Raw genomic sequence first — 14,081 nt, forward strand, 5'->3', positions numbered from 1 at the left:
AGTAGTGTCTTCTTTAAGACTCGTGTCCTGACAACGTTTTTGTTTGTTAGTGACTTGTCCTTGCAATGGAATTTTCCTGAGCCCACAGAAGCCCCTGTTTCTCATGGAGCTGGGTAAAGCACACGGCTCTTCACATGCACAGGCCTTAGGAAGGTGAGGGAGCTGCTATGGACAGCACTGGGACTTGCAGAGAGAGATGTACTTCCCAAAGCCACTGAGGATTCTTCCACCTAGGTGCAGCAATGAGGATCTGTTTGCCTCCCAGACTCAGACCTCAGTGGGGTGGACCCAACTCTGTTCTAAAGGCTGTTCTAATGCAGTACTGCAAGCTGCCTGCAAATGCTTTTAATGTTCCAGCTGGGAGATCAACTCCATATTGTTTAGAAACAGATGTACAATGCTACCCCCAAACTGCTCCTCTTGCAGTGGGCAGACATGGCCTCTTGTTCCCCTTAATAAACCATTTTTTTTTTCTTGGATTCCACTGGCAGGAGGAGACTTGTTTCCAGCACGTGAGCAGTGAGGGTCCTTTATGTGCGAGTTCAGAAAGACTTCACTATTATGGCCTTTCTTTATTACATGATGAAAATCTCAAATGGAGTCAATGTGCTTACCAAGTTTGTGGAAACTGCGAGGGCTGTAAAAAACTTAGAGTTGAAAATACGATGTTTTAGAATGGAAAAAAATGTAGGTGTTGAAAGATTTCTCCTTCCCCCTTTTTGCCCATTGTTAAATTCATGCCACAGCTTATAACAGTTTCAACAGAAGCTGAATTGTGAGACAATCTGCTTTAAGCTGCCTTCTCCTTTCTTAGTGTTCCAGAAGCCTACAGGCACATCACAGGCTGTCCCAAGGGCTGGGAACACCCAGATTAAATGTGCTTACATTGTTTTGACTAGAACAACTTCTTTTTTTTTCCTTGTGATGCCTATGAAAAAATCTAACACCAAGAATAAATCCCTAGAAATGTTATTTCCACTCACCTATCACATAACAAATTACTTCTGGCATCAGCATCTTTTTCTATCCCATTTTTGACCTTTTTGTCCAATTCAGTTTCTATTGAATTGTACTACAATGAAGTTTTTTCCAGAACACTTTTTCAGCTCAGTTCTGGGAGCTGTAAATCAAAGCTGATGCTTTCTAAGAGATTCAGAAAGAATTCAAAAGGCGGTGCAAACTTGCCCCTTCACTGTGAGACTCTTTCAGTGGCTCTTTCAAGAGCTTTTGAGAGCTCCAGCTGCTCAGTGTGGTTTCCATACATTATCATGTGCTCCTGCAACAGGTGACTGGTGAAGGTGTGCTGTAATCTAGAAACAAATATGCAGTTGGGGTTTGGTTTGCTATCACACCTATGAGGGTAAACAAATTCAGATGACTAGCAGGATATGCAAAGGTTTTATATACTGTGGTGAATGTGAGTTGCTTTTCACAAAGAATTTCTTTATTGTCACTAGTTTATGTCTGATCTGAAGAATGACATTTTCACTATATCTAAGAAAAATGTATTAAAATGGGTGATGTCAGCTATCAAATTGTTACGTTTTCTGTGGCAGTTGATGTGCATAATGAAATAATGGTCACTTTCACCTCTGAAAACACTTTGTTTTAGATGCATTTCCAAGTGTGGCTGAGCCTTTCCCAAGCTCCAGAGGGCTTTGGTTGGTTTGCTTGGTTTTTGTTGTTGTTTTGCATTGCTTGGGTGGCACTGAGGCCACTGCATTTGAGTCCCAATTGTGTTGTTGCTTATGCATCTGCTTTGCAGGAAGGAGTTGGGTTTTATCACCCATGGGTTGGTACATCCTAAGTGACTCGATAATGTTTTCTCACTGCTGAAAAGACAGGTTTTCCTCTGATTTTTTTTTTTTTTTTTCCTGATAACTTGGAGAAATCATAGCACCACCAAGTTTGGCTTCATGCTCCATACTGGCTATGTAGCAATATGCTTTTATCAGGGATGCCCCTGGCTTTAATTGGCTGCCTAAAGATGTGTGCTTTCAGCAGCACAGGCACACCCTTCATGGCTGTCACTCCATCCGTGTAAACATAGAGTTTAGCCTCCAGAGTAAACAATGCTCAACTGAGTCATAGGGGTGAATTGATCCTTTGTAAGTTTGTACTAACCAAAAGGCATTCGTTTGGCTCCAGAATATCTGAAGTCTTCCCCAGTAGGTACTGACAGGACACACATGGGAGAAGCCTGTAATTGCACTGAGTGAAACAATCCTGAAACCAAGATTTCGACTCAACATGCTCACAAGTGTTGCACTGTGTGTTTTGGGCCTTTCCTCCTGTCCTGTTAGTTGCTGTCAGTCGCAGTGCTTGATGCTTTATGGTGTGGATTCTACAGGCTGATTGATTTATTTCTTTGGAGTTCAGTCACTTGTTTCTGTAGCTCCTAAAATTTTTGGTCAGTTTGTTTCAAAGCTCCCAGGAGAGTGAGTGCTTATTTCTAACTGAAATGTGATAACAAGATTTTTTTAAAATTAAATATTGGACTGTTTAATATTAAATCAGGAAACAAATTGTATGAGGAGCATGTTATGGGAGACAAGAATGATATCCAGGATACCAGCAAGTATCAGCTTAAAATATTACGTGTTCCTTTCCAGTAAAGTAATAACAACTGCATCTCAGTACTTCAAGACTTGATGCTGAAATCCTGCAGTGAGAAGAATGCTGCCCTGTTTGTGGTTAGGCACACACTGTGGGCATGTGCTCCAGGCTGCCAGCACAGCTCACACTTGTGCTGACTTGTTTGTATGTTGCAGCTCACTTAAGCAATTGGGTTTTCCCCTTTTTTTCCTTGTCAAAATACATGAAAGTAATGGGGAGGGAAATAAAAATACAAATATCAGTGTTTTTCTTTCTTGGATTTGTAGCTCTTTGTAATGGATTTTGCAGTGAGGTGCTCACATCTTTAGAGATCCTGTTTCCATCTTCTGTGGGCAGTGACTTGCAAAAAAAAAAAAAGTGCCCTGTGAAGACATTTAGAAGGGAGTGCAAGAAAACCAATGCTTTTTGATTCAACACTTGTAATATCGTTATATCATTTCTGATATTCTTATATCTCTCTGATATTATGAACATTAGTGTGAACTTGTAATATTTCATGTGGTATCTCATGAATATTGATACTGCACATTCCAGAAATACTTCATTATTCACAACATTAAGTCTGTAGAAAACTGTTTAGTATAGTCTCAAATATTTATATATTTACCCTGTTTAAACTTACGACCCCAAATTCCATTGGCTGCTTAAGAATTTAGGATGATGCACAAGTCTACCTTCAATACTTGAGTGAACTGATTCTATTTGGAATCAAGTGGATTTCTGTATCTTTTGCATTTCATTCATTACTTGTGAAAGTTTTGTTGAACTGAGAAATGACTTGGGGGCGTGGGGGGTAGAATTTGTCCAGAGTAGAAAGGAAATGTTTGCTTTAAAGTATATGAATGTTTGAATCTTTTTTTCATGAAACAAACTGTGCAAGTTCTTTAACAATGCTGATCTTAAATGATGTTGCACAAAAGGGGTCGAAAGCAGAACAAGGCCGTGGTGGGCAGCTTGCTCCGAAGACTGCAGAATCCCCAACCAAAGGAGCCAAGAAAAAGAAGGCAGAGAGTCCCAAGCTAGGACACAGCACGTTTAGCAAACTCTTTAGGCATAAGGTCTGTATGAAACCCGGGGATGAGCAGAACCCTGAGCAGTAACAGATGGTTCCTGCCCCAGAATGAAATCCTTAAATTTCTAACTGAACTGGGTCTGACCAGCTGCGCTTTGCAGTGCTCTGGAAACCAACAGCGGGAGCTTTTCTGTGCCACACGTTGCTGAAACAACCTCAGTGTGCAATGTTGCACGTGTTAGACCATCTGTGTGGAGCCAGGATTCTGAAACCATCCCTGGAAACTGCTGTGCCGTGGGCTGCCCAGGTCATGCTTACTAATGCTTGCTAATGTCACTGGCCTCTTAAAGAGAAAATAAAATGTACCGACAAGCAATGGAGCGTGCAGACATGTCCGTGTCTGGATTGCAGGGTGGATTTAAGAGCTCAGTCCAACTAGTGTTTAAGGTTGATATTGACATGCACAGATCAGTGGCTAAAATTGTGACCTGATGAACTGGGATGTCCAACAGATAGGGTAGAAGAAATGAGAAATTTCCTTTTAAAATGTTACTTTTCAAAACATAAAATTTGATAACTAATTATTAATAAAGCTTAGTTTGGATGGGAAAAACTTAAATTAAGGGTGACTTAAAATAACTTAGTCTGAGAAGCACACTTCTCATGCAAATGGTGGTTTTCAGTTTTAAAATAACAACTGAAACTTTTCACCATCCTCAGTGAAAGGCATTTCTGCTTTTTTCAGAAGAGGTTAACGTGCCTTGCTGCTGTGCGGCAGGGCAGCGGGGAGCTGTAGCTGATTAGCCCAAAGAATGCAGAAGCAGAGACCCTTGGGCTGGGGGAGGAAAGTAATTAATACTTAATGCTCATTCAAAATGCCCACAGGGCATCTGGGGCTCTGTATTCGAGGGTTATATCTGAGCACAAGGCAAGGGAGTTCTTTAATATTGTGGAAACAATTAAGTTCTTTCCACTGTCTTCCCGTTGCTGAGATTAAAACCATCATCCACTTGTCATTGAAGGAATCTTGCCAATGCATTAAGACTACAGTTCTTGCCAACTGCTTAAACAACTAAGATGTTACTGTTTACATGACACTGATTAATTTTTATTTAATACACTTAAAATATGAATTATTTCTCCATCGTTAATTAGGGCTTCCTCTAGGTTTAAAAAAAAAAAAATCCGTAAACAGTTTTCTTTTTTAAGGCACTAAACCTCTTAAAGTATCTCAGTCTTGAGATGAGTTGTTAGGAGAAATGGCTCCTTTTTGCTTTAGGCTTTGATATGATTTTTTTTTTTTAATATCTGGGTCTGGAATGAGAGCCATTATCTTGAGGAAAAACAGTCCCTCTATTATTTTAAGATTAAAAAAAAACTTGTCTCATGTGACTTCACTGTTTTATTTACATAATTTTATTTCCATGCACAAAAATATAGAAAAAAAACAGGGTATTATTCATAATGTATTAAGAATAAACAAGATGAACTGAAATGGTGCTATGTTTACTTGTAAGGCTGATCGAAAGTAGAAATTCAAATCAGAACACTGATGTGACAGGAAAGCCCTGAAATTATCACCTTAACTTTAAGGTTGTGCATCCTTGAAATGCCACGTGTGCTAACCAGATGAACAGGCAACAAATTGGTTTATTTGAAATGGTCACTTTAAGAGTGTAGATATTCATGTTTAATTCTAGGCACTTCACTGCTTCCTCTAGAGGTTCTGTTTCTGCAGTCTTACAAAACTGCACGTATCTCTTAGTTAAGAAAAGAGTGACTACTGGGTTAAGAAAAACCTTGTTTCTCAGTGTCCTGTGTTTACATAAATCTGTAATAATTTCAAAGCAATGCACGAGCATCCTAACACAAATCTGTAACAAACCTGATGCACTGGGATTTGACCACTCAGCTTCAGACTGAGTTTGAATGGGGTTTCACAGCTGTCTGTACCTTTGTTCCCTTCCATGCATATCTGTGTTGCATGCCAGTTGTGTAGCATCTGGTTATAGAATTCTAACCGAGAAGAAGAGTTAATCACTTACTTTCAGTGTTAGCACTGACATCAGCTCATGGCATTGACATTACTTTTTATCGTTCGTTCTGGCTCTTACTTGTTACAGCTAACCACAAAAACAAGTTATTGGCTCCTGCAAAGCAACTCTCACCAGCTCTCTCAAGAGGTCTGCAGGCAGTGCAGCAGGCTGCAAAACCTGGCTGCTGGGCTGACAATTACCTGAGATTGTGGCTTTCTATACCCTCTTCCATACAGAAACCTTCTGTTCTGTATCCCAGAGGGCAAAGCCTACTGCTGGAAGGCTGATGCTCATGTGCCAGTGACCAGCACACAGACCTGGTTCCAGTTTCCATGTGTGCATGGAAAGTGGCACAGACAGAGCCAGCTATGAAAATCTAATGTCTTAAACCCCTGTATTATGTCCTACCTGAAGGGATTAGGAATGTGTATGTAAACATACATTTATTTCCAAAAAAAAAAAAAAAACAAGTTGAGGACTGCAAGCACAGCAGGATTAACATGAAATGATTTAGCACCAGGCTGGGGAGTTGCTGTAGGTGGGACAGGCACAAGCAGTTCCTCCGGGCAGCCTTGCCTCTGTCAGGGATCAGTTTCCATGGTTGCAGGAGCCAGGACTTCCACAAACATTCACTAAAAATATGAGATATTGTGACAGACAATTCGTGAGCTGTGTAACTGAGTGCTGGTGTTGTCAGACTTGTCTTTCTTTTGTTTCCCTCCAGGCTGTGAAGGAGACCCAACAGACAACTAACACCAAAGTGAGTAGGATGGTTCCAGTTATCTATGTATGAATAATGTAGTCTAAGGGTAATTATTCTCACTGTCATTCTCAGCTTCAAAGAGTGTTTAAGTTTTTTTTCTTTATCAATTAATCCTCTCTGTTAGGAAGGGTGGGTTGCTACATAACTTGCTTCCTCTGTTTGACACATCACTTCAAGACAGGGCAAGGCAGCTCGTAAGCTGCACCTTGCTGCTTTGCACGGCCGGTGCAGGGGCAGCCTGCTGTGCACCAACCTTCTGTACCAGCTGATGCCCAAACACACTGCAGTCAGCTCATCATTCACGTGTTTCCAGCAGCTGATGTGTTTGTTTATTTCTAGGTAAGTGAACAGCAACCTGTCACCTCTGTAAAATCAGACAAAAATGTTCCTTCTGCTCAAGAGCCGCAGACAGCTAAGCAGAGCACAAAGGCCCCTGAGCCCACAGCCCAGCAGCAGGCAGCAGCCACTGAAGCCCCCAGAGAGGCAGCGAAGGAGAAGGGGTCATCCACTCCCATGCCACTGAGCAAACTCTTTTGGAAGAAGGTACGTCTGGGTTTTGAAGCTGGTCCGTCCCATTGCTCGCTCATCACCCAGTATCTGGAGGCACTGTGGAGTGTATGGTTGCAGTAAAGCAGGCAGATCTGCAAAGCTGAGCAGATCCTGCATGCTAAGTGCATAGGGACACAAATAATATATACAGCTGCTCATGTTTATACGAGGTTTGGGCAGTCACATCTACACCTTGCCAATAATGGCAATTGGACTCCTCTGGAAAAATCTTGTAAAACCACTGTCTTTAAAACCCGGCTGTAGTATTTTAAAGTAATAATATTAGTGGGAAAAAAAAATCATCAGTTCCACACACATGTTAAAAATCCCAGAGATAATATTATTTATCAAGTTATCTCCTTAATAGAGATACAGATGTAGAAATGTATTTTGTTTCTGAGAAATGATTTAGTTCTGATGTCTGCTCTTATTCAGTAGAAAAGAAATCACAGGAGTGTATCAGTCTTAAAGTCTGGCAATGGAGCTCAGTTGTTTACAGAAATGCATTTCCATGGGTTAAATTGCCATTTTGACTTAAATTGGGACTGACTGTTTCTGTGATCCTTGGTGCTTTTCCAGCTGAAGGCTGCTGCTTTCCTTCTTTAAGAGAAGAGCTGGGTTAAACTTCACTGAAATGTTGGATGTGGGATAACTGCTTTCCTGGGCTTCTGTTCAAGTTCCAATCCCAGAAATGAAATGCTTCCAAATACACAGATGCAGACTGAGCAGCTAGCCCTGCAGCTGTATTTTCCTGTGGGCAGAGAAACTGGAAATGGTTTGGGTGTTATTTGCAGTTTAAAAAAAAAAAAAAAAGTTTAGATTTTTACAGAGTAAACAAGCTTGAAACATTTGTTATTGAGGACCTTATTTCCAGTGGAACTGGCTGAATTGGATAAGTAGAATGACAGGAAAACCTGTAGAGGAGGAGGAGGGAAGGGAACATTTTTATGTAGCTGCTATTGCTACGGAAACCTCCTCTGTAGCTGAGTAGTCTGGCTTAGCTGAAAGCGAGGCTGGGAAACAGGATGTATTGCTGAACATCAGGGTGAAATGAGGAGTCCTTCTGCTCGATGTTTGTATGCAGTTGCAGTGTAAAGCTGAGTAATAAATCGTGTCTGAACTCAATTGAAGTAACAAAGCCCTTTGTATTTAAGAAAGGAAAAACATAAACAGGATTTTTTTCTTGTAGAAAAACAGGGAACTCAAAAATCTGGTAGAACCTCAGAAAGATTTCAAAACCTTATTTAGGAAGATCTGTTCAAACTGGTGCAGGTACAGATCTTTGGGGGTCTGCTTAATGTAGGTTCTGTCCTTAGTGATCACCATAAGATCCCTGTGTTGCATGCTGCAGTTAAATTAGGCCCACATAACCACCGTGTGGCTTTTTAACTTGTCAACAGTTCCCACAGAAGTTCTGGCATCTTGAGCACCTCAGGGCTGCACACTTCTTGCCAAAATCCTTTCACTTTTCTGCTCATAATGCTGGATCTAATTTTACCTACGTAAAAATAAAGCTGTTTACCTTGCTACCAAAACCGCTAAGAATTACTTGAATCGTTGTACCAAATAAACTGAGCTGTATTAGTAGATGAAACCTGGCATCAAGCTTTGCAGAATAAGCTTTTTTTATGCTTAATGTGAACTTTTTGATTCTGGAATCACCCCGAGACCAATTATGTTTGCAAGTTTTCTGAGGGTAAGCTTCTGCAATACAAAACCGAATGTGGTCCTTAGGATTTAAAAAGTAAATAAATAAAACCTGCTTGCTTGAGGTTGAATCCTTACCTATGGAAGTCTCAAGTTGCTTTGCTGGATTATCTTGGCAGACAATAACTCTCTCCTTTGAGAGATCTGGGTAACCCAATCAGCTTGAGGCTTTAAGAAAAGGCATAATGTATGATGGCTCTTAAAGTAGAGGTTAATCTCCAGCTTGGATTGCTTTGAGGATTCTCTCAGTTTGCTTGCAGTGTTTTGTTTTGCTGAGTTTCTTTCTGGCATGCTGAATGCACAGCTCTATTGCTAGGGGGAGCAATGATGCTGACAGCTGTTCCATGATTCAGTCCTGGGTAGTTCTTTTGAACTAACAAATAGCAACTGCAGCACTCCGAATTCAGACCAAACTGCTCTCCTTCCAGGCAGACTCTCAGATATCCGTCTTCTGATGAGCTTTCACTTCAAAGCACAGCTAATGAAGTGACTGTCAACGTGTTGCAGTTAATGCTGCAGCTCTGGCTGGATGTGGATATGTATGTTAGGGAGAGAAGTCCTCATTCGGCTCTGCAGGTTGAAACTGCTTCATCTCTATTCACACCATTTCCTGATTGTTCCATATGAGAACATTAACAAGTGTTACTTCACTGTTTGTCATCGAAGCATTTCTAGCAAATGTTAAGGAATATTAAAATAAAGTTACAGATCATAATTTCACGTCTGTGATGAAAACCTTAATTCAAAACCTTGTAGATGTATGATCAGGGCAGAGAACTGCAGCACTTCCTTTACACAGGATCAAAAGTATGCAAGTAAAGATTGGAGGAAATCTCAGAGCATTGAGACAGCTGTCTTTAAAAATTAAAATTAGAAGTTGTCTTTAAAAGCAGATCTATTTAAAGAAAAAAAAAAGAGAGTTGATGCATTGCAATCTGTTGCCATACAAACACAGCAAAATAGTGTTCTTCTTACTGAGGAGAATTTATGCACCGATAATACAAATAGCCATCAGGTTAGCTATTAAGTGAAGCAGAATGACACCTTTTACTGCTGATCCTGCAACCATACTGTGTCATTGGGAAAGCAAAGATAAATTTTTGGACAGAGCTTGCAGGATAAATGTTAAAATCACTCAGGACTTATGAAGTTCCCATCATAGTTTACCCGCTCTGGACCTGGAACACACGCCCTGGCAGGCAGAACAGAAGGGGATTCTGGTCCTTTTTTGCAAGTTAAGGATCTGGAGATAAACTAAATTCTGCAACAACCTTGTCTGATAGAGCATAAATTAAAATAACTGAGTAGGTAAACGGTTCATCTGTTTCAATCAGTAAATCACAATTAGGTACACTAAAGCAGAATTCAAATCTTCCTGGAGGCTTCTGAGTAACGTGCAAGAAATGTACAAAGAGACACCGATTACTTCAAACAAATCCATCTCCCTGAATAGTCAACTGTTAGCTCTCTTCTCTTTTAAATAGGCAGTGCTTCTCGGTTTGGCATTTCCCCCAGGACACATTTGTCAGTAGTGACACTGATGCCATTGCGCAGATGTAGCTTGAGAGACAAACCTCATCTGGGTTGCAGCTGTAACAGAATAACAGGAATATGATCCCAAGCTGCAGTCACTGAACGATGAGCTCCCAGAAGTCAGGCTGCTGCGTTATTGAGCCACTCCTCCAACTCAAGCAATGAACTGTTTTCTTCAAGCAAACAGACAGTGAATGACTTTATGTGAATGAGACAGAAGTACAGATTAAAATTATTAGGCATTATCTCTGAAATATTCACAAACATAAATTAAATCTACAATTCCATGGGAAGGAGGCTGTGCTGCTGTCATCTCAGGTGGGGACGAGGGATATTTATTCCTGCATCATTCCTGTCATCTCCCAAAGTCACCTCATCCATTAAAAAGGAGCAAAAAACACCAGAGAAGCTGTTGTGCTGCTCTTGAAGCACATGTTGAGTCCATGCCTTGCACATGGCTGCAGCCCTGGTCTCCCAGCTCAGAGCATATCATAAAGCTAAAGGTATAAAGCTAGGAGGGAAGAAGTGCATAAATATATGGAATGGCTTCTGTTAGAAGAAGTACATAAACTCAGAGTTTTTTGGCTCAAAAAAAAGTTGGCAGAAAGGAAGGTGATAGCAACATGCAGAATGACTGCTGGAGCATGAAACGTGAATAGGAAAGATCAGCTGTTATTGCTCAAAATAAAAGCAGCAAAGTACCAAATGGAAGTATTTGATGATAAAAAGAAAGTACTTACCAAATAACACGTACTTCAGCTGCAGAATTTTTTGCTGTGGGATGCTGCTGGGTGTCAGGAGTCTACATCGACTCTTAGTGTTTAGCTAAGTTTGTGTAGGAAAAGTCCATCAGGGACTATTAAGCCAGATGTACTACATGGCAATCACTGAGTGTAAGAGGGCAGCAGTGGTGAAAGCTGTTGCTGTAGGAGGCATCCCTGTTTGGTCAGAGATGACATCTGGTGCTGCAGGGCACCTTTGGTCTTGTCCTCTAGATAGTTATGTTCTGCATATGACTAAAATTACTTTTGTTAAAACGACTGAGTATGCATTAAATGTGAGTTCCTAGATAGATATGCTAAAATCATCAAACATAAATTATTCTGCTTTACTTACAGCAGTTGTTTCCTTTTGCTGTCAGCATACATTTCAGCTATAACTGCTATGTGTTTAACCAGAACCTGTGTTTAAGATGGCAATAATGAGTGACTGCTTCTGTTTGATTTGGTATTGAAGGCTGTGTATTGAAGGTGTAACTTATGCTGTGTGTATTGCTTTGTGTGCCTTTTTGCAAAAGGATACAGCATGACAAAGTGCTGGCTTCAGTTCAGATTACCTGGTTATCAGCATAATAGCTGCTTTATGGCAGAAAGGAAGATGCTTCTTCATACAATTACAGTGGGATGGGAATTAATTAGTGGTTCTTGAAGGCATGGGAGAATGTTACTTACCAGGGCATTTATCGAAGGCAGAAGAAGCAGTTAAGGAGATGTATGCTCCATCTCCTGCAGCAGAAATGAGCTCCTGTTCACTCTGTTCACTGCGGATGTTTTTGTTGCTCCTTTAAACTCACTGAAATCTCCCTGGATAGCTTTGAAATGAGCTGTGGAGGTGAATGAAATCTTATGGGGATGCATATTTCCAAGGATGCATGCCCCTTCGTGAAGTGTTTTATAATAGGAGGAACTTTCCAGCTGTTCACAAAAGTGCAGCAGGGCTCAAAACCCTTCTGTAAGGGTACCCAGCAGAGCTTCCTGAACTCTAACAGGGGCCAATACTGCATAGGGATGGCCTCTGGGATTAGGTGAGTTAATAAATGAGCTTCGTGAATGCCCTGTATCTCAAGCAGTCATTTAGCTTTCCATCTGGGAGAGGAAACCAGCACTGTGAATGTGAGAATATCTGCATTTTGCTGTCAGAGAAGAGTGCTGATCAGAGTTCTGACTATTGGTGTCCATGTATTTGTGTTGTTCCTTTTTGAATTACATCATCATATTCCTGCTTCCATATGTGACCACCTGGGTCTGGCACTGCTCATTTTTACTGGTTATAGCAAGTGTCACCTGCTCATACTGCATCCTCCTACAAGTAATTTCATTTAAATTTTCTCTTTAAACTGCAGCTGAAGACAAATTACTGTGTTTAGGAACAAGTACCACCACTGGCTACTTTTAACTTTTGTTTTGTTTTGTAAATCCGAAATTACTGATTACTCACTGATTAGTCTGTATTTATTTTTTTTCCTGCACTCTCAATGTCTTCTCAAAACAATCCCTAGAACGCATCGGAAGAAGCAGAGTTTGCTCACAGTGAGAAAGCAGACACATCTCTAGAAGCTGTGACTCCCGACAAAGATGAGAGGAGCCCAGAAGTGCTGGAAGTGAAACCTAGAAGAGAAGAAAGCAAAACCCCCAAAGCAAACCTGAGGAAGTTTTTTAAGCTGGTAAGCAGAGCGCGCCGAACTGCAAGCCGACCGCGGTGTCCGACGCAGGGCTCAGGCGCGTACTGCAGCGCCCCCTGGCGGCGCGGCGTGGAACGTCCCCGTGCTGCCGGCCGGCCCTGCCTCCTGCTGCGGCACGAGGCGTCAGTGCAGCTCCGTTAGCTGCACTCCACACGCAAAGGCAGAGCTGCTGCTTCGAAGATGTTACGAAATAGGTGAAATAAAGGCACAGAGTCTCATCCTTTTCCCAGAAGAGAACTGGAGGGGAGAAGGAAAGCAGTGAGGTGATGAAGTGGCAGCTGTTGGCGTGCAGTGATAGGCGTGGAGAGCTGAGGAGTCTCTGTGCAGATGGCAGGGTTCCTCCAGAGGTTCTGGAGTGGTGTCCAGAGAACAAAGTCATCCCAGTCCAGAAATAACGTTTCTGATTAAATGAATTGTGGCTGTTGCAAACCTGAGGATTTTTATACCGCAATTGATCTATTTTGGCAAGCTTTGCCCATTTATATGAAAGAATTTAACTTTTAGTCAGTGCTGTTTTATTTTCAAGCACCTCCATGGTGTGGGTGTCAGAGTAGTTCATACATCAAAAAATGAGGTCTTTTCTTTTCCTTTCTTATAACGCCATGCAGTAGCCCAAGTTTTCCACACGATCTCAGCTATGAATTGTCACATTGCCAAAGATTAAAATTAACGAGTCAGACCATGGGTGCAAAAGCAACACTCCAAATCTCTCCCCACCCATCCCCCGAGTTTGGCAATGTTTATGGCTTTATGGTCTTTGATAGCTTCAGCCCAACCCATGGTAGGTGCCTTTACTTTTTCCTTCTGGTGTTACTTTGCTACACAGCCCGTCTGGTGGATTTGAGTATCTCCACCATCATTTGTAGGATCAGCCAAGGCGCTGTAAACCCAACAGGCCTTTGGTTGCAAAGGGCATTTTAATAATTTGTCTGTTAGGAATAAGGAATATGCATCCAACACTGAAGTCTGCGACAACTATGACTTCAAGTCATATAACCCTACCAAGAAAGAAAAAGCACTGTTTGAAAATAAAGCTATGTTCCACACCCATCTTAGTCACTATGGAAAAAAACAGCTGTGTTCAAAGAGCAGAGGGTTAATCCACAGTTTGGCCCAGACAGACAGAAGTAGAATGTAGGCAGACCTTCAGACAAGTGGTTTTGTGGCTTTTTGAAGCACTTCATATTTGTCTACTCTACTTTTGGCCATCAATTTCCAAGCAGATCCTGAATACTGAATATAATTTTTGCCCTTTGATGTGCGTCCCAAGCAGTTTCCTTTGAATAACTTTTGGATTGCTGGATAACTGCCATGATGTTGCACAGAATCCAAGCCATGTAGCTGTCATGCAGCTTTGTGCTGTGTAACAGCCCTACTAAGGAGTATGTTCTGATGTCAAATCCC

General features: G+C 41.4%; 1 protein-coding gene across 1 annotated transcript in view; it reads left to right on the forward strand.

Moving 5' to 3' along the window:
- Positions 1-14,081, forward strand: part of BCAS1 (brain enriched myelin associated protein 1) — a gene marked incomplete at both ends in the record, with an annotated part of 36,812 nt that overhangs the window by 12,394 nt on the left and 10,337 nt on the right. The window contains 4 exons of the mRNA XM_079543353.1: positions 3,537-3,674; positions 6,389-6,424; positions 6,767-6,970; positions 12,495-12,659. Coding sequence (XP_079399479.1) covers positions 3,537-3,674; positions 6,389-6,424; positions 6,767-6,970; positions 12,495-12,659 — 543 coding nt within the window. The remainder of the gene's footprint in view (positions 1-3,536; positions 3,675-6,388; positions 6,425-6,766; positions 6,971-12,494; positions 12,660-14,081) is intronic.

Source organism: Tetrao urogallus, assembly GCF_951394365.1.
Source record: "Tetrao urogallus genome assembly, chromosome: 16".
Lineage (NCBI taxonomy): Eukaryota > Metazoa > Chordata > Aves > Galliformes > Phasianidae > Tetrao > Tetrao urogallus.